This window comes from Spermophilus citellus, assembly GCF_964194105.1.
Source record: "Spermophilus citellus genome assembly, chromosome: 11".
NCBI classification, from domain to species: Eukaryota; Metazoa; Chordata; class Mammalia; order Rodentia; family Sciuridae; genus Spermophilus; species Spermophilus citellus.
Genome location: NC_138192.1, coordinates 79,057,744 through 79,076,157, shown reverse-complemented (window position 1 = coordinate 79,076,157; position 18,414 = coordinate 79,057,744). Strand labels below are relative to the sequence as shown.

General features: G+C 32.7%; 1 protein-coding gene across 5 annotated transcripts in view; it reads left to right on the top strand.

Annotated features, from left to right (window-relative positions):
- LNPK (lunapark, ER junction formation factor) overlaps positions 1 to 18,414 on the top strand; it is a 78,360-nt gene that overhangs the window by 26,084 nt on the left and 33,862 nt on the right. For all 5 annotated transcript variants that reach the window (XM_081261921.1, XM_081261919.1, XM_081261920.1 and 2 more), the window contains 3 exons: positions 5,123 to 5,163; positions 9,487 to 9,570; positions 9,653 to 9,704. In XM_081261921.1, the coding sequence (XP_081118047.1) occupies positions 5,123 to 5,163; positions 9,487 to 9,570; positions 9,653 to 9,704 (177 nt within the window). The remainder of the gene's footprint in view (positions 1 to 5,122; positions 5,164 to 9,486; positions 9,571 to 9,652; positions 9,705 to 18,414) is intronic.

Below are 18,414 nucleotides of genomic sequence, written 5' to 3'. Positions count from 1 at the left end.
CCTTTCTGCAAGAACAGTTGCTGGGAGAATTTGAGAAAATTGGGAACCATGTGAATAGTTGATTAAAAAATGAGGCAAATGATTTCAAGTGATCTTCCTTGGCTCTTTATGAGTTGACAGATATTACTGATACTGCTCAATTATAACTTATTTGAGGAGTCAACTCTGAGTTTGAAGTGGCTTCTAAAATCTGTGTGGACCAACTTCAAGTGAGAATATTTTCAAAGAAATTAAGAAGACAATAATTTAATTCAATCTAAAGTGGAATCTGCCAAGATGTGTTACAACTATTGGTGGTAAAAATATGTATGAAGAAGAAAAAAGCTTAGCTGGACAAATTTGCAAGACTCACAAAACTGTAAGGTGTTTAAATTCTGTGTGTTTTCATTGTATTACTTTGTAGAACCTATTAGAATCAGTCATTGTGTTACAGTAGTTTATTTGTTAAATAATTCCTTGGGGCTCTAGGTGAGGCTGAACATAATGGGAGGACAGTGTGGCAGAGGGAAGCAGCTCACATCATGATCATGAATCAGAGAGCTCCACTGGCCAGATACAAACATATACCCCAAAGCCTCCTCCAGCCCCACCTTACTACTTTCACTTACCACTCAGTTAATCCCTATTAGGGGATTAATTCACAGATTGGGTTAAGACTCTTACAACCTAATTATTTCTCCTCTGAACCTTCTTGCATTGTCTCACACATGAGCTTTTGGGGGACACCTCACTTCCAAACCATAGTAACATGTTAAGCAAGCATTCTACTGCTGAGCTACAACCCCAGCCCTTTTTATTCTGTTTTGAGACAGAGTCTTCCAAGTTGCACAGGCTGGCCTTGAACTTGAATCCTGCTTCAGCATCCCTAGTAGTTGGGACTGCAGGCATATCCCATCATGCTCAGGTTGATAATGGTTCTTAATGAATTCATCCTAAGATTGCAAGGCAAGACAATTCATACATGCAAAACGTGTGCTGAGCTAAGTCACTTAGAAAGTAATAACATTGTAATGAAAAAAAGTAACTTTAAAAAAATGCTATGAAAAGGTAAAAACAGAAGCAGGTTCTATATTTCCATACATATTTATAGCAGATATATTATCTAAGCTCAAACTATAGTTCAAATGGTGTTTTTCAGATCTCAATGAAAGTGTAAAGGAAATTTCCATATTTATAAATCCATTTAATTGTATAGTTGAGCTTCTGCTAGTCTTTGATTGGAAGTCATTAATTTGTAGTGTGATGATGTGCTAAAAGACAAATATTGAGTGTAATAAACTTTTATAAATGCATTCTGTATGATGAATATGCTCAATTAAGATCATATGTTCATGGATTGATATCAATATTTGGCAATACCTAGCTATGTGAAAAATCATTTTTATTTTTTTATTTTTATTTTTTTTAAGAATATTCTTTTTTTTTTAATTGGTTGTTCACAACATTACAAAGCTCTTGACATATCATATTTCATACATTAGATTGAAGTGGGTTATGAACCCCCAATTTTACCCCAAATGCAGATTGCAGAATCACGTTGGTTACACATCCACAATTTTACATAATGCCCTATTAGTAATTGTTGTATTCTGCTACCTTTCCTATCCCCTACTATCCCCCCTCCCCTCCCCTCCCATCTTCTCTCTCTACCCCATCTACTGTAATTCATTTCTCTCCTTGTTTATTTTCCCATTCCCCTCACAACCTCTTATATGTAATTTTGTATAGCAATGAGGGTCTCCCTTCATTTCCATGAAAAATCATTTTTAAAAATTAAATTTATAAAATCTCATTATAGATCAGCAGTAAGGGGTCAACATATGTAATCAATTATGATGATAGAGAACATTGACTTTGAACCTCAATTCAGTGAAAGGTTGTCATCCCACATTTCAAAATTCTGCTCTTACATTGATAGTCCTGTATTACAAAATAAATAAATAAATAAATAAACTCAAATATACTAGGAAAATATTTGAGTGTTGTTGTTAAGATATTTGTGGATTTTTTTTCCTTGTCTTTTTTGCTTTAAAAGTACTGACACAATTTTGCCTTTTGGTGCATACAGGCTAAAATATGTACTGTCAGGACTTTTATGGAAAATGTTTGCTGACCCCTAGATTAAAGGATTGATACTTGGGTTGCTCTTATCTAACTAAAAATTGATATTCTATGTAAAGATATCAGCAGATTTTTTTCCCTTTAGTAACATCTGTTAGGGCATGAATATATTTTGAAAAAATTATGTAATAAAACCATCTTTTTATATGTTTGTGTTTCTTTGAATTTTAACATACTTTGAGTTATTTAGGTGTTTGCTACCCAAAATTTCAGTGAAGAGATAATAATTATATTTATACATTTAATTAGAAATTAGAAACAATTACTTAGGTCCTGTCATAACTTTTCTTTCATATGGGGTAGTATTCCTATTTATACATGTTAAATATTTCTAGAGGAAAAACTGGAAAATAATTTGTTTTAAAAATTTTTTTATTCTTGTTAGATATACATGACAATAGAGTGTATTTTGACATACATACACAGAGTATAACGTATTCTAATTAGGATCCCATTCTTGCGGTTGTACACGATATAGAGTTTCACTGGTCATTTATTCATACGTGAACATAAGAAAGTTATGTCCAATTCATTCCACTGTCTTTCTTATATCCATCCCCCTCCCTTCCCTTCATTCCTTTTGTCTAATCCAATGAACTTCTATTCTTTCCTCTCCCTACCTTGTTATATATTAGCATCCACATATCAGAGAGAACATTTAGCCTTTGGATTTTTGGGATTGGCTTATTTCACTTAACATGATATTCTCTAGTTTCATTCATATACTGACAAATGCCATAATTTTATTCTTCTTTATGGCTTGAGTAGTATTCTGTTTTGTGTGTGTGTGTGTGTGTGTGTGTGTGTGTGTATACATATGTATGTGTGTATATATGTGTGTATACATATATATATTGTGTCTGTATATATGTATATTAATATACACACACACATATCACATTTTCTTTATTCATTCATCTGTTGAAGGGCACCTAGGTTGGTTCCATAGGTGTAGTTAAGGTGAATTGAGCTGCTATAAACAGTGGCTGCATCGATGTAGTATGCTGATTTTTAGTCCTTTGGGTATAGGTCAAGGAGTGGGATAGCTGGGTCAAATGGTGGTTCCATTCCAAGTTTTCTAAGGAATCTCTATTCTGCTTTCAAAAGCGATTACATCAATTTACAGTCCCACCAGCAATGTATGAGTGAGCCTTTCCCCCACATACACTTGCCAAAATTTACTGTTACTTATATTCTTGATAATTACCATTGTGATTGGAGTGACATAGAATCTAAGTATGGTTTTAATTTGCATTTCTCTAATTGCTAGAGATGTTGAACTTTTCTTCATATATTTGTTGACCATTTGTATTTCTTCTGCGAAGTGTCTGTTCAGTTCCTTTGCCTATTTATTTATTGATGGGTACTGGGGATTGAACTCAGGGGCACTCAACCACTGAGTCACATCCTCAGCACTATTTTTGTATTTTATTTAGAGACAGGGTCTCACTGAGTTGCTAAGCACCTTGCCATTGCTGAGGCTGTCTTTGAACTCGTGATCCACCTGCCTCAATCTCCTGAGCTGCTGGGATTCCAGATGTGCGCCACTGCTCTCAGCTCTGCCCATTTATCAATTGGGTTATTTGATTTGTTGTTGTTATTAAGTTTTTGAAGTTCTTTGTATATCCTGGAGATTAATGTGTATTTGAGACATAGGTGGCAAAGATTTTCTCCCATTCTATAGGCTATCTGTTCACTTTCTTGATTGATTTCTTTACTGTGAAGAGTCTTTTTAGTTTGAATCCATCCCATTTATTGATTCTTGATTTTACTTCTTGCGTTTTAGAAGTCTTGTTGAGGAAGTTGGTTCCTAGGCTAACATGAGGGAGTGTTGGGCCTACTTTCTCTTCTAGTAGGTGCAGGGTCTCTGATCTAATGTCCAGATCCTTGATCCACTTTGAGTTGAATTTTGTGAGAGATAGGTGTTAAATTTCATTCTGCTACATATTTTCAGTTTCCCCAGCACCATTTGTTAAAGAGGCTATCTTCAATGTATGTGTATGGTGCCTTTGTCTAGTATAAGATAACTGTAGTTATGTTTCTGTGTCTTCTGTTCCATTGGTTTTCTTGGTGCCAATGCCATGCTGTTTTTGTTACCGTAGCTCTGGTATTGTGATGCCTTCTGTATCACGTTGGAAAATTAATTTGTTAAACAGACATAAGTATCTTTGAAATGATTCTTATGTTCCATCATGCCAATCTAAATAAGTAGGCATATCTTAAAATGTTTAATTTTGAGAAGTTATTAGTATTCCTTTCAGTCCCTCCTCAAGCATAGTAATAAAAATTTACAAAGCAGGGCTTGGTATCACATGCCTGTAATCCTAGCTACTCAGGAGGATACAACTGAAGGATTCAAATTCAAGGCCAGCCCATGTAACTTATTAAAAGCCTGCCTCAAAAAGAAAAAAAAAAAAAAAGGTTGGGGTGGGAGCGGAGCTGGGGAGGTATCTTAGTTGTAGACATTTGCCTAGCACATGTTAGGCTCTGGGTTTAGTTCCCTTACCAGGAAAAAAAAAATTTTTTTTATTGAAGATTTTCTTCATTAATGCCCAGCATCTTGAAGATTGACTAACTGTTAAAAATCTATTATACACATTTCCTCATGAAAAAAGTATTTTTATTATCAATGTTTGAAAAATATTTGGTATTTTATAAATTAATATGGATAGAATATTGAAAGAGAAATGATAGTGTATTTCAGAAAACATTTAAATATAATTTGTACATCATTTTAAATTTGAAAAGGTGTTTCTTGCTACATAAAGTCCATTGATTTTTTTTCCCCCCTAAGTGGCTTGTAATTTATAATGTAGGCAAAAATATGAAATATGTATGGGTAAAGGCTGAGGTAATTTTTGTCTCTACACATTAGGTAGATAAAGAGAAATCTTAAAATGGGAAAATGTTCTTGTTATTACTTAATATATTATTTGACATTTCCCTCATATCTAAGTATCTTAATATCTAATTTAACTTTGATATAAATCTTGTTTTCTAGATGAAGCCCTGGATGATTTAAAATCCCAGAAGAAAAAAATAGTAAGTTAATTTTTATTTAAAGTTAATTTATATAAACTAATAAGTTAGAACTGGATAATTGATGTTTATATGTTATAACTTAATGACTCTCCAAGGAACAAGTATGCTTTTAGATAGCATTTTAATGATGAAGTTAAATTACAAATATTTTCTATAGTTGGATGGACTTTTGAGATTCTCAGAATCTGTCACTTGGAAGCTGAGATGTAAGTAAATAAATCATATTGAAGAACTAAATGAGGCAGAGAAGGTAAAGAGGTAGCTGTCCAGATAGTTTATTATAGCTTAAAATGTACTAAGTAGCTATATATGTTAGTTCTTCAATTTTCTTAACACCATAAGGTCAAGAGACAGAATCAAGATTGGTTGTAAGAGACAAGTTCAACATGAAATGTCTAAATTAAGGGCGGGGGGGAGAGAAAAAGAAAAAAAATTTTTTTAAAGCATTTTCTACTTTCTAATAGCAGTGCTGATCACATGGACATCTATTGTAGTCAGTTAAATACCTCCTTTGTGATTTAAGAAAGAGGGCCCAGAGTAAGAAGAAGGGCTGTTGGTATTTAGAAGGTGATTTAGAATAGTCTCTAATAATGAATTGTTTTTGGTATTTGGCTTGGTGATTTCACCTACCATTTTAAAATTATTTTTGAATTATGTGATAATTATGATAGTATCATGTTACATGGAAGCTGATTTAGTCAGGTATAAATGATTGGTTCAATGTATTTTTGTATAGTATGTAACAAGTTGTGTTAACTAGGTTTCCATCATTATGGCAAAATACTGAAATAACCAATTTAGAAGGAGGAAAGTTTTATTTTGGCTCATGGTGTCAGAAGTTTCAATCCATGTGAATAGGTAATAAAAGACACTAGTTGAGTATTTTAAGTAATTTAAATATTAAGTAATTTTAACACTGAAGGGATTAATACTGAAGGGATTAATACTGAAGGGATTCCTTATCTGTTTGTTTGATTCTTTTAAATGTTTTATAAGCTGCTTATCAATTGTATTGATAGTTTTGATAGTCCTACAGTAAATTATAGAAGTATGTATTAACAAATTAATTAACTTTATCATAGTTATATATGTATATAGGGCACAGGTAGAGTACAATATTCTTTGAAATTTCAGACATTCACTAGGAGTCTTAGAACATATCCTTTGTGGGTAAGGGAAAACTACTCTAGGAAAAGAAAGAGAGAGAGAGAGAGAGAGAGAGAGAGAGAGAGAGAGAGAGAGAGAGAAAATGTTTTAGTAGATGAGAAACAGCCCAATGTCAGTAGTATCACATGATCAGAAAACACAATTTTGAAGAACATGTGATTGGCAGAAATCTCTTTAAGAGTAACAGGCTGACATACAGGAGTCTGTGAAAGGGCAAGCCAAGCTATGTTCTACTTCTTTAATAGCCCTTGAAGGAATCATGGCATAAAAGATACAGTCTGACAACAGTTGGGAAATTCAGGGTTCAGTAGCTCTGTATATTTAAATGATTATAGAAGCTTTAACATTATAGAATACTTCAGTATGGCATTTCTTTTGCAGTATGACTAAAAAATAGATTGAATCTAACTCACTGTATTAATAAGAGAGCATAATTTGCATTGACTTACTTGACTATTGGTTATAATACTGCTCTATTGGGTGCTAATCTCCCGGTCATTACTGCTCAAGCCTGGAACAGAGATGCTTTGTTGGTGTAGCTTTCTTTACACTTTGGAACAATAGGTGTTAAGGTTAAATTAGCAAACCAGTGATCAAGCTAGCAGTGAGAGGCAAAAGAAGGACATTGTTTTTGAGCAAAAGCTAAACATAATCAAAACTGATTTTTGCTTATGGATATTTAGTTTAAATGCTATACTTATGGTTTTAAATATACTTCTATTGTTGAAATACCTGCAGGAAAAATAACTTATTGGGGCTGGGGCTGGGGGTCAGTGGTAGAGCGCTTGCCTCACACTTGTGAAACACTGGGTTTGATCCTTAGCACCACATAAAAATAAATAAAGATATTCAAAAATATATATTAAAAAATAACGGTCTAAAATTATCAAAGTCCCAATCCTTCTCTTTCATTAATAAAATTAATGAGTTTACATTGTTACTTGATACTTTATTAAAGGCGATTTCCTAAGGGATGAAGTTTTTTTTAATCTGAGTAGATTTGTTAATGATATTTGAAATTTATGAAAGTATAATTTGTAATGATGAATATGAATGGTCAGTTGATTAAAAAGTTAAATTACTTAGAAAAATGAGTAATATTTCTATGTCTTAAAGTTTAAGAACTTAATGTTAGTATTTATTACTAATGAAAATAAGGCTAGGAATTAATCTTTAGTTATCTAAAAAGTTCCCAAGTCTGGGTCTGTACATTTTGCTGCTCACATGTTTGGTGGTTCTTTAAAAATTTTTGTTTTTTCCTTTTTAATCACTAAGTAATCTATGCAATATATAATCCTTCTGTATCCATGATTATTCCTACAAAACAATTCAAAGTCAAGATCCATCAATGCATAACTCAGAATTAACCTCTTTAAGTGATTTCATGAATGTTCTATGCTTTTTCCAAAATAATTCCTCTCTGGCATTTGTCAGGAAATTTATGTTGTGAATTTTGAGAAAAATCATTTAAGAAATTGGGAATGTGGGGAAAATGTTATAATTTTTGACATTAAAGTTTTATCAGTTAAATACAGATATTACTTGTTCAAAGGAATCCACAAATGTCATTTAAAAGCAAGAGCAAGAAATGCTGCAGGTTAATGTTAAATTTTTTGGGTGTAGAACAGAAGCATGTCAAGGAGAAGTAGCACAATTTAGTGGTTAGTCTGGCTTTTATGGCCCTGTCTCTTCCTAATAGTCATTCTTGCAAATAACTATTTATAAGTTTATATTCATGATAAAATTTAAGTAAATCCTATGAATGATATTTCTTGAAAGAAATTTGGAAGCAAAAAGAAATTTATAAATTGGTGATTTCAGCATATGATTCTGTGTAGGTCTGTTAACTTTACTAGTCCTAGTTTCAAATGTTAAAGTTTTATATTACTCAATAATATTTGCTGGTGTTTGAATATTCAGTAGGCTACAGATTAGTAGAAGAGACTACAAAGAGAAAAGATGTGGAATACTCCTATATGACACTAGAAAGTGATTTAAAATCTGAATTAGTAAAAACATTATCAATTTCAACAGCAAACTAAAATCAGAGTAAGCAGGTACTATTTTCATCATTATAATATGTTTATATGATTTAACATGTTCCCTAATACTCTGAGTTGAAGATTCTTTTGGATGCACTCTTAATTTGACCAGTCAATGTGAAGTGTAAGATAACTGGCATATTTGTCATGAATCAAAGATGAAGAATATTGGATAGGACAATTAACACTTAGTGTGTTTTAAGATTTTATTTCAAGAATTCTTGAACTAAAGCTCAACTTTTTCTGATGTTGGGCCATACTTTACCAGTGATTACTTTTAAATGATACTAGTGATTGCTTTTAAAATTAAACCTATGCATTAATTAAGATATTAAAGAATTGGAGTACATTGTAAATAATATTTTATAACAATGAAGTTATTTTAATTATAGTTTATATTGTGAACATAGAATTCAATATAATTTTTACTTAAATTGTGTTCAGTTTTTTCTTCTAAAGTTGTTTGAATCTAAAAAAAGAAAAAATAGGGGGATGGGGAAGGTTTTAGCTTTTAAAGTCATTTGAGTAAATTCCATGGCTGTTCTCCCAGTTAGTAAGTTTTCACTGCATTTGCAGCAAGTTAATTGCTTCTGCTAATAAATAATCTAAAATCGATGCTGACAGCAGTTAATTGGCACAGAGATTTTATTTTGTAAAGCTCTTGGCTAACGACCTTCTTTAAATTAATAGCATTAAGTGCTTTGAGGAAATAAATCTGAGGAATTGCCTGTCATTTGCTTGTCATGTCTAATAACTTCCAATAATGATGGCTGATAGATTTTTGCGCATTCCATTATTGAAGTTGGTGCATGTAATTATTCTCCTCATTATATGTAAACAATTAGCAATATCTGGTATTTCCTTGCAGTAAAGCTGTTAAATACAAGTAACATATTAGAGATTAGAAGCCATTTTAAAATCTAGATTTTAATTATTTTCAGGAAGTCTTTCATTCTATCTGGATATTTTATGTGCTAGATCTAAGTAAAAATAGGGTGGGGGTTTAGCTCCCTTCGTTTTAAGACTAGCACTTGAATTTTTTTGAATAGAACTTCTAAAAATTGTAGTGTGGATGTTTTAAAATGTGACAGCTTATGGAAATTTTTGTTTGTAGCTTGAAGAAGTCATGGAAAAAGAAACTTACAAGACAGCTAAATTAATTCTCGAAAGGTTTGATCCAGACTCAAAGAAAGCAAAGGTAAGACTGTGATATCATTAATATTTTATGATAAGATGCACATTATGATAGACCACTATAATAACATTATTGTAATTGATAGGAGTTTGAGCCGCCATCTGCTGGAGCAGCTGTAACTGCAAGACCTGGACAAGGTAAATAGCTTTGTAGAAACTGCTGCTGCTGTTGGAAAGATCCATATTTACCCAAGTGAGTTCATAAGTGTGTTGGTGGTGTGTAAAAACTCATGTAGAATGCTTTTATGTTAATTTATACTTGGTAATTTGAGATGTAACTTAGGTAGATGGCAATCATTGTAATTCAGTTTGATTTTTGTGGGACTATATTGGTCAGTTAAGATTTTGAATATCTGTTGAGGTTAAAATATATAATTGATTTTAACCTTTTGAAATTTAATGAGTAATTAATTTCACTAATATTTTATAAGATTTCTCCTTCAGATAATAATCTCTTGAAATGTGTTATGAAAAACTTAACATTTTAATTCTTTAATTAATTGATTGATTAATTTATTTATTTTTGTGGTACTGGGGAGTGAACCCAGGACCTGGCACATTGTTGGCAAATCTTCCACCACTGATCTACACCCCCAGCACTATTATTTATTTTTGAAGAATATAATGAATATTTTGTCAAATTTGGAATTTCTTCTAAAATGGCACTTTTATACAGTAAAAAAAAAAATTAGAAATGGGAAAAATAAAATAGAAAAATTCCTCACAATGCAGCTCTTCCTTTTTGAGGTTTTAGTACCATGGTATTAGTCATCACTATTACCCTAGTAAATGTTTTATAATATTTTAGAAGTAATTTTAAGTGGCTACATAAAATATTTCTAGGACTGGTATGTGAAAAGGTATTTTTGAGTTTGTTGGTTTTTCTTGTTCTTAAGAATATAGAAGTAGAATTTGTAAGGCTTTTGTTGCAATGTGAGGGTATATTACTTTAAAAATTTAACTGCCATTCTTATAGTAATTAATTACAATTCTTTAGAATTGTGCTCATTTGTAATGTTATAAAGCATGTAGAACTTTGAAAAGTAAATCCCCTAATAAAATCCACAAAATCCATGGTTATTAAATAAGTCTTAGTTTTAGGTTTTCGAATTGACATGGATATGTAGAAAGAATTCTACCTTCACCTTCTATCTTCCATTAGTAGGATTTCGTTTTATAGAAATATTAGCCTGTTTTCTTTTAGAGTCTCTTTTGAAAAAAAGTTTATGTTATAATTAAAACAAATTATGTGGATATGCTTGCAGTGAAATTCCTATTTTTATAGTTTAAATTTTTCTACAATTTATACTTCTTTCAAGAAACCATCAAAAAAGATTTTTGGCCTACAGACCAGATTTCCATAACTTCTAAAGAATTTTTCTATATCTAGTCTTAATTTTTCAAAAATATTTTTTGATTGAATTCCTGGAAGTAGAGAACAGAAGAGGTATTTCCCAGAGTGGGAAAGAGATGGGGGATAAAGGATTAAAGGGTAGAAAATTTCATTGTATAGGTGAATATAATATCTAGGGCTTTAGTGTACAACACTGTGACTGTAATTAGCAATACTGTATTGTATACTTGGAATTTGCAAACAGCATATCTTAAAAGTGTTCTCATTTCATATAGGGGAAAAGATAACTGTGAGATAATGAACATTTTGATTAATATTTTAATTAACATTTTGATTTCACAATATGTAGTCAGATACAGTATGAATAAATAAAAGTAACCTTGATGAATGTATTTTAGAAATGTGATATTTGCAAAAAATTATTGTTGATACTTTTTTTAAAAGTGATTTCCTTTACTAACATCCTTAAGTATTTATTAGTATTTAGGCACACAAGTTACTTCAAGAATCTAAACTCACCTTTCCTTAGAAACTTTTGAAACCCAAATATGTGTTTTTCTTCTGATGTCACATTATAATTATGGGAAATCATTGTTGGTCTCACTGGTTTGGATTCCTTTGGTACTGTTTGCTTTCAGATATTATTTTAGGGAGAATTAATACTTAGTTATAATATGAATGAATCATTTATTAAAAAATTTGCATAACTCATGTTCAGAAACCCAGGGGAATATAATGATGAATATAACATGTTTCTTGATCGTAAGAAGGTTATAATCTATTGTTATTTTCTTTTAAAAAATATATCTTCTGCGGTGTATTATTCTAGTGTGCCTCACTCTTCCAGGGTTATAGTAATAAATTACTGTTTTTAATTTTTTCTTAGCTTTTAAATAATTCTAAATTATGGGGCTGTGTTGTGGCTCAGTGGTAAAGTGCTGGCCTCACATGTGTGAGCACTGGGTTTGATCGTCAGCACCACTTTAAAAAAAAAAACAATAAAAAAATTATAAGTTTTATCACAATTCCATTCTACTTTTAAAGAATTATACCTAAGTTTTATTGTTTTTATCATGTTTTTTTGGTATAACATTTATTTATTTATTATTTATATGACAGGGGAATGCATTACAATTCTTATTATGCATATAGAGTGCAATTTTTCATATCTCTGGTTGTATACACAGTATATTCACACCAATTCGTGTCTTCATACCTATATTTTGGATAATAATGATCATCACATTCCACCATCATTAATAACCCTATGCCCCTCCCTTACCCTCCTACCCCTCTTCCTTATCTAGAGTTCATCTATTCCTCCCATGCTCCCTCTCCCTATCTCACTATAAATCAGCCTCCTTATATCAAAGAAAACATTCGGCATTTGGTTTTTTGGGATTGGCTAACTTCACTTAGCATTATCTTCTCTAACTCCATCCATTTACCTGCAAATGCCATGATTTTATTCTCTTTTATTGCTGAGTAATATTCCATTGTGTATATATGCCAATTTTTTTTTATCCATTCATCTAATGAAGGGCATCTAGGTTGGCTCCACAGTTTAGCTATTGTGAATTGTGCTGCTGTAAACATTGATGTGGCTGTGTCCCTGCAGTATGCTGTTTTTAAGTCCTTTGGGTATAGACCCATGAGAGGGATAGCTGGGTCAAATGGTGGTTCCATTACCAATTTTCCAAGAAATCTCCATACTGCTTTCCATATTGGATGCACCAATTTGCAATCCTACTCCAATCAGAATGGCAGCTATTATGCATACAAACAACAATAAGTGTTGGCGATGATTTGGGGGAAAAGGTACCTTTATTTATCTTTATGTGGCCCTGAAGATCAAACCCAGAGCTCTACACGCAAGGCATGTGCTCTACCACTGAACCACAACCCCAGCCCCTCAGGAAATATTTTGAGCTCGACTTTCCACATATATATAAAATCTGATGTATTAATCTACTTTAAACTGGTTAGGGGGATTATATTAAGTTTTAAAGTAAGAAAATTTAATTTTTTAAAAGAAAATACCTTCAATGTTACTAACCATGGTCCAAGCTATCTTTGGTGCTTTCTATTACTGACTCCATCTTTGCTCTCTTTGGAGCTTCTTCTCAAACATTAAGCTTCCTTTAAGACATAATATCGGATGATGTCAGTCCTCTGCTCAAAATACTTCCAAAATCAACACTTTTGGTAATGTAGAGGTCCTTGGTGACTTTAGAATAAACAGTTTTAGTGTAATGATAGGAGCAAGAACCTGATTAGAAAGGATGGGAGTAGAAGAGTTCAAGACAATGAAAGAGATGAATCTTTTGAGTGAAAGGGAATGAAGAAATGGATGACTGGAGGGGGAAGCATTTTGTGTGCATGGGTAAGCATACTGTGTGAAAGAAATAATACCATATTTATGTGCTACTAGGAATGGCCCAGAGCACATGAAATAAAAGATGACATAAGAGGGAATGGGGACAGTTTATTGAGAGCTGTTCATGAGAAGGTGAAAGAAGGTGTGATATAGTTTACAAATATACAAGTTAGCTTTTGATAAGAGTGTGGCAGTTCTTCTTGAGTAATAAGGGCAGACTGAGAACATGAACAGATATAGTTAGGTGGAGGGAATTGTTTTCTGAGTGTATCTGATTCCTTAGTGAAGGTAAATAAAGTTGGGGGAGATATAGTTGGGAGCTTGAAGAAACTGTATGAAATAATTCTCTAGGACAGTGAGAGAATAATTGAGAGATGTAGAGTGCCAGAGTGCCCTAAAAACTGCTTAAAATCAGTGGTCATGAATTTAAAGCATGACTGTGTTTTTTTTATGTTCACCTTTATGGGTGCAGGAATGGAGTAGGCAGATGGTTGATTTTAACCAGGGTTGAGATTTTGACTAATGAATTAGGCAAAGTGATAAAGGGGCAGGGCAGGGAGGTGAAGTTACATGCAAGGGAGTGATTTTAACAGTGGATTATGGAATTTGAGAAAATCATGAGGGAAATAAGGACATGAGGGGGGATGATGGACAATAAAAAGCTGTTTATAAAAACCAGAAAACTATATCTTGCAAATGTGGGCCAAAGTTGTGGGTTTTTAAAAAATGGCTCTTCAGCTTAAAATGGGTTTTACATTTTTAAACATTCTTAAAAATAGTAAAGAAGAATATGCAATAGTTAGATCTTGTGTGGTCTGGAAAGCTTAAAATCTTCATCCTTAGGCCTTTTTATAATAAGTTTGTTGACCCCTTCATAATGAATAACTAATGAAAACAGATCCTTTGGGGGTTATAGAAAGTAAGCTGAAAAGACAAGTTTGATTTGAGAGTGGGATGCTTAAATTTAAGAGGTGAATAGTTATTATAGGTGCCCAAGGTTCTAGGACTAAATTATAAACAGAGGAGTGAATAAAATAGGAGGATGCTCAGATTATTAGAGGATGCCATCACAAGCTAAAAATGAATACTTAACAGACCATCTTGTTTTTTTTTAAAGGAAGTCATACCCTTCTCTTTATGTATAACTTGCACCTTTACTAAATTAAATTAGCAAAAGTCAGTTGTATTCTGTCACAGTTGTATCTAAACTGTAGTATTGCAGAAAAATCTAATGGTTTTGGCAAATGGATTACAACTTCTTATATAAATAGGTTTTAAGAGTTTACTCACCCCTATTCTATAGCATATGTGGAAAGTTAGTAAAAATCATAAAACTTTTTTGTTCTTTATGGCAAGTGGAAGGATGCTTAATATCTTGCTGTTTTTCTGGGGTTTATGTTTAAAAAGAGATTCTGGAAAACACTTTATCATAAAATAAATTCAAGTTTATACTATTATACTTATCTGTTGTGTAACAAACTATCCCAAAACATAATGTCTTAAAACTTTGTTCATTTATTTTACTCATAAATTTGCAGTTTGTTTAGGGTTGGGTGGAGGCAGCTCATCTTGGTAAGTTGAGGCTATTTTATTGGAAAATTTATCATCCTGATGCTTTATTCACATGGCTGGAAAGTTGGTGCTAGATGTTGTTCCTCCACATGTACCTCTCTGTGGGATCACTTGGGCTTCTTCACATAGTAGCCAGATTCTCAGATTGAGCAGCTCAATAGACATTAAGTAATTCTGGAAATTGGCAGTTTTATTTTCTTAGTCAAGCAGTTCCAGAGCACAGATTGAAGGGAAAGGCACATAGATACTCTTCATCCCAATTTGTTGGGAGACAAAGCAGGTTTTGGAGTCTTATTTAAAAACTGCCACATGCATCTTAATACAAATAACAAAGATATTTATTTTTTAAAAAAATTCTTTAAAAAAATTTGTTCTAATTAGTTATACATAACAATAGAATGCATTTTGACATAACTTCTCATTCTTCTGGTTGTCCATGATGTAAGATCACACGGGTCGTGTAGTCAGTAATATGTGCACATAGGATATTAATGTCCTTTCCATTCTACTATCCTTCCTATTCCCATACTTCCTCCCCTCCCTTCACTCCCTTTTGCCTAATCCAAAGTATTTCTGTTCTTCCCTAGACTCCTCCTTATAGTGGATTAGCATCCACACATCAGAGAAAACATTTGGCCTTTTGGGGATTGGCTTTTTTCACTTAGCATGATATTCTCCAATTCCATTCATATACTAGCAAATGCCATAATTTCATTCTTCTTAAAGGTTGAGTAGTATTCCATTATGTATCTATACCACATTTTATTTATCCATTCATCTGTTGAAGGGCATCTAGGTTGGTTTCATAGTTTAGCTGTTGTGAGTTGAACTACTATAAATATTGATGTGGCTATGTCACTGTAGTGTGCTGATTTTAAGTCTTTTGGTATAAAGCGAGGAGTGTCATAGCTGGGTCAAGTGGTGGTTCCATTCCAAGTTTTCTCAGGAATCTCCATACTTCTTTCCATAATGGTTGCACCAATTTACAGTCCCACCAGCAATGTATGAGTGTACCTTTCCCCCCACATTCCCACCAACATTTATTATTGCTTGTATTCTTGATAATTGCCATTCTGTGATAAAGGCATTTCTATTCACATTTTTCAGTTTTTGTCTCAAGTGACATTATCACCATGAATGCTTTCTTTGTCTCATCGTTGGGTTTAATCTTCCTCTTCTTGGATTCTCTATAGTATTTTGTTGGCTCCCTTTTTTGACATTTACCTTGTATTAAAGTTTTTAGTGACTTTGTCTTTGCTTACTGTCTCTATGTGCAACTCTGTATTCCTTTTCAGTGCTTATCATAGTGTTTTAGTCATAGTGGTTGCTTAATGTGTTGAGTTGAAGGAAATAAAAAGAAAAGATTTTTTTAGCATTTCCAAAGTTTGTTTAAATGTTGTGAATAGAACCTTGATGAACTGAAAGGTACAGGTTGTTTAAAGTTGATAGCTAAGAAGACAACCCAGACTAGAAGTATAATGTTGTGATAAAAAAAGGAAACATTGAGATGAGGAACTATAAAGCAAAAATATGTTATTCTTTTTTTGAAATACAGATCAACAACAAAAAGGTAAACTCAACTAAAGTCTTGCAAGTGGCATGTATTAGCAAATTTTCTTTCCTTCTTTCTCTCTCTCTTTTTTTTTTTTTTTTTTTTGTTGCTACTGGTGGTTAAATCAGGGCCTTGAGCATGACAGGCAAATACTTTACCACTAAACTATATTCCCAGGATTTTATTTTGAGACAGGGTCTTTCCTAATTATTGAGGTTGGCTTCTAACTCCCTGCTTCAACCTTCTGAATAGCTGTGATTACAGGTCACTGTTCCGTAATATTAGCAGATTATCTGCTTGAAATTAGCCTTTTAAAATGAAGTTAGGATGAGATTCTCAATGCAGCAGGCAACGCAGATTCAGCTAATTCACAGTTTCAATTTCATTTGCAATGTTAATTCCTCTTGAATGTAACAGCATATTTACAAGTTCTGGGGATAAGGGTGTAGATGTCTTTGGGAGACCATTATGCTGCTTTTCATACCATGTATGTAGGGTAACATGCAGTTAGAAATTTAAAACTGAAAAGCAGGAGAAAAGTAGATTCATTTCATAGACTTTTAAAAATTCCATACTCTGTCAGTTACTTTGCAGCTGCTATAAAATGCAGTTCCTGCCTATTAGTTTTTGGTTAAAAGGGGTATAAATAAATAAATAAATAAATAAATAAACAAATAAATAAATAGCATATATAAGTAAATAAATAGTCTTAGTGTTCTAAGGACTATACTAAGGTAGAAGGTAGGCAATAAATCACTATAATTTTCTATGAGAACAGGGTTGGGAAAATACTCTTTAGGTAAAGGTATCACTTCATGGGCAATGACAGAAAAACAACTCAGTACCTTGAGGAACTGCAAATAGATCCTGGTCCTTGAAAAAGGGAGGTAGGGTTCATGTGAAGAAGTGATCAAAAAAAGACTGTGTGTACAATATTATGTGGTGAGACTTTATTTATATGCAGCATGGAAAGCCACTGGAGACTTTAATTTATTTTTATTTATTTTTGTTGTTGGTTCTAGGGATAAAAATTGGCACATGCTAAGCAAGTGCTTTGCCACTGAACTGCACATCCAGCTCCAGGCTTTGAGTTTTAGATTAAGAACACTTTTTCTTGATAGCATGGAGAATGGATTGAAGAGAGAACAAAGCTGAGACATGGATGCAAGTTAGGATATCATTTAATATAGACAAGAGAAAAAGGCCTGCACTAAAATTACAGCAATCTAATTGACTGGGGAAAATGAGTTAAGAGATAACTCAGGAGTAGATTGACAGGACTTGATGGCAGTTTCAGATTTGGAAAGTGGTGCGTGGAAGGAGAAGTCAGGATATCACCTAGATGCCTAACAGGACTTTGATGAAACTTACTACAAGAAAAATGCTTTGTGAGATTGTTTCCAGGTGAGAATCCACAAGTGACTCATTGATTTGCTCCTTCTGAAATTATTAAGCAGATTATTTCTATAAGTGTTGAGCCAGGAATTGATATTGAAGTCACTGTTGCAGATGCCTAGATCAGCATTAAAAAAAAAAAAAAAGGAATAATTATACTGTCTAACATTCATCTCAAGAATTATTTAATAGCAAACTAGAGTTATTTGCACTTCAATTTTAAATAAGTCATTATTTTACACTTTTAACAAGGTCACAAATAACTTGGAAAACATTTAGTGTCTAAATTAATGTCTCTATATAGATTTTTATTTTATTTTTTTGTGGTACTGGGGATAGAGCCTAGGGGCACACTACCACTGAGGTACATCCCCAGCCCTTTATTTTGAGACAGTCTTGCTAAGTTTGCTGAGCTTGGCCTCCAACTTGCAATCCTCCTGCCTCAACCTTCTGAATAGCCAAGATTGCAGGTGTGTGCCAGTGTGCCTGGCTATATGTATTTTTAAATAATTGCTTTAGAAATTTTAGATTGCTTAGCTTTTGATCTATTGTAATCTCTGGAACCTTTAGATTTGCACTACTAATATTAATAGTACTA